This window comes from Chlamydomonas reinhardtii, chromosome 16 (genome assembly GCF_000002595.2).
Source record: "Chlamydomonas reinhardtii strain CC-503 cw92 mt+ chromosome 16, whole genome shotgun sequence".
Classification (NCBI taxonomy): domain Eukaryota; kingdom Viridiplantae; phylum Chlorophyta; class Chlorophyceae; order Chlamydomonadales; family Chlamydomonadaceae; genus Chlamydomonas; species Chlamydomonas reinhardtii.
This window is the reverse complement of record NC_057019.1, coordinates 7,613,932-7,615,621: the sequence shown is the minus strand read 5'-3', so window position 1 is coordinate 7,615,621 and position 1,690 is coordinate 7,613,932. Positions and strand designations below refer to the sequence as shown.

The 1,690-nt window shown below is 69.0% G+C and overlaps 1 protein-coding gene across 1 annotated transcript in view; it reads left to right on the top strand.

Annotated features, from left to right (window-relative positions):
- The window catches only part of CHLRE_16g689535v5 (uncharacterized protein), a 9,036-nt gene that overhangs the window by 5,884 nt on the left and 1,462 nt on the right, over positions 1-1,690 (top strand). The window contains exons 9-11 of the mRNA XM_043071656.1: positions 7-61; positions 331-464; positions 642-1,612. Coding sequence (XP_042916314.1) covers positions 7-61; positions 331-464; positions 642-1,168 — 716 coding nt within the window. The 3' untranslated portion in view covers positions 1,169-1,612. The remainder of the gene's footprint in view (positions 1-6; positions 62-330; positions 465-641; positions 1,613-1,690) is intronic.

Genomic DNA, 1,690 nt, shown 5'->3' with positions numbered 1-1,690 from the left:
CTGCAGGCATGATGGGGCCGGCGGCGGCGGCGGGCCTGGCGGCGGCGGAGCAGACCTCCCCGTGAGTGGAGTGCCGCGGGGGGGGGGGGGCGGTTGCGGGCTGGCGGGTGGGCCGCGGTCACGTGGGCAGGTGCACCAGGGGCCCTAGGTGTTTCAGCCGGCACCGATGTCTCCTACGCATCACGTTTTGAGCATTACCGCAGCGATGACGTCTGCATGCCCTCCCAACACCGCCCACCCACTGCCACCACCGCCCACCCACCGCTGCGCCACCACCGCCCACCCACTGCCACCACCGCCCACCCACCACTGCGCCCGCCCCCCCTGCAGGCTGTGGACTGCCCGGCCCGTGTCCGCCCCCCTGCGCAGCCAGGCGCTGCTGGAGGTGGCGGCGCTGCCGCTGCTGTGGACCGCCCTCAGCACCCGCCTGGCAGCACTGCCGGGCCGGCTCAGCCAGGCGGCGGGTGGGTGCAGGAAGGGGGGGGAGGGAAGGGGAGGGGCGGAGGAGGGGGAGCACAGGGTGGAGTGGGCTGTGTTGCAAGGTGGTGCTCACTCAACCGTCTGTCTGCCCCGTCTGCTCACACACATACACAAACACACATACACACACAAATACACACATGCCCGCACACGCCCCGCAGGCGACCGGGCGGCCGCGGACCCCGCGGGAGGCCACCACGGCGCCACAAACACCACCACCACCACCACCGGCACCGGCACGGGCGGCTTCGTACCACTGCACCTGCCGCACCAGCCCTTTGCCGCACTGGGCGGCGCGCGGCCCCAGCAGCAGCAGCAGCAGCAGCAGCAGCAGCAGCAGCAGCCGTACCAGCAGCAGCAGCAGCAGCAGCAGCCCTACCACCAGCAGCAACAGCGCACCGACAACCGCGGCTACGGCGCGGGTGGCGGCAGCGGGTACGGCGCAACCGGTGGCGGCGGCGGCGGCGGCTACGGCGCCACGGGCGGCGGCGGCGGCACGCGGCAGCCCGGGTACGGAGGGGCCGGGTACCCCGCCGCTGCCGGAGGAGGCGGAGGGGGAGGGGGTTACCGCGACTACCGCAATGACTACGGAGGAGCTGGCGGGGCAGCGGGTGGCGGCGGCGGCGGCAGGAGTGACGAGTACGGCGGCGGCGGCGGCGGGCGCCCACGCGGCACGGGCTTGTGGTGAGGGGTGAGGGGGGTGCGCCATGACCATTGCGCCAATGCAGGTGAAGATGAAGAGGCAGGTGTAAGACACAGGATGTGACACGCCTGTCACACGAATTGAGGCTGCGCTCAATGACATAAAGCGACACAACACAACGATCAGGGCTCTTGTGCACATATGGTGTGGGACGCAGCGCGCGCAACATGGCAAACAAACAGTGGCAGGGGCCGCACGACATCTGAGAATGAGAGATGGGCTTCAACATCACGGAACTTTGGATGATGTTGATTCTGATGGGGTGGGGTAGGATTGAGCGCACGAGGTTTGTGGGTGCCACAGAGCACACCTGTGAAAGCAGCAAGAGCAGCTGTGCCCGGAGTGATGTCCCATTCGTACATAGCGCGTTGCGGCTGACTCCGATTTGAGGAGGGGTGTTGCTCGGATGATGGGTTGTCTCAAGAGCAGGTGTGCTTGCGCGCGCGTGTGTGCGTGCGCGCGTGTGTGCGTACGCGCGTGTGTCCTTGCGCGGGTGTGTGTGTGCGC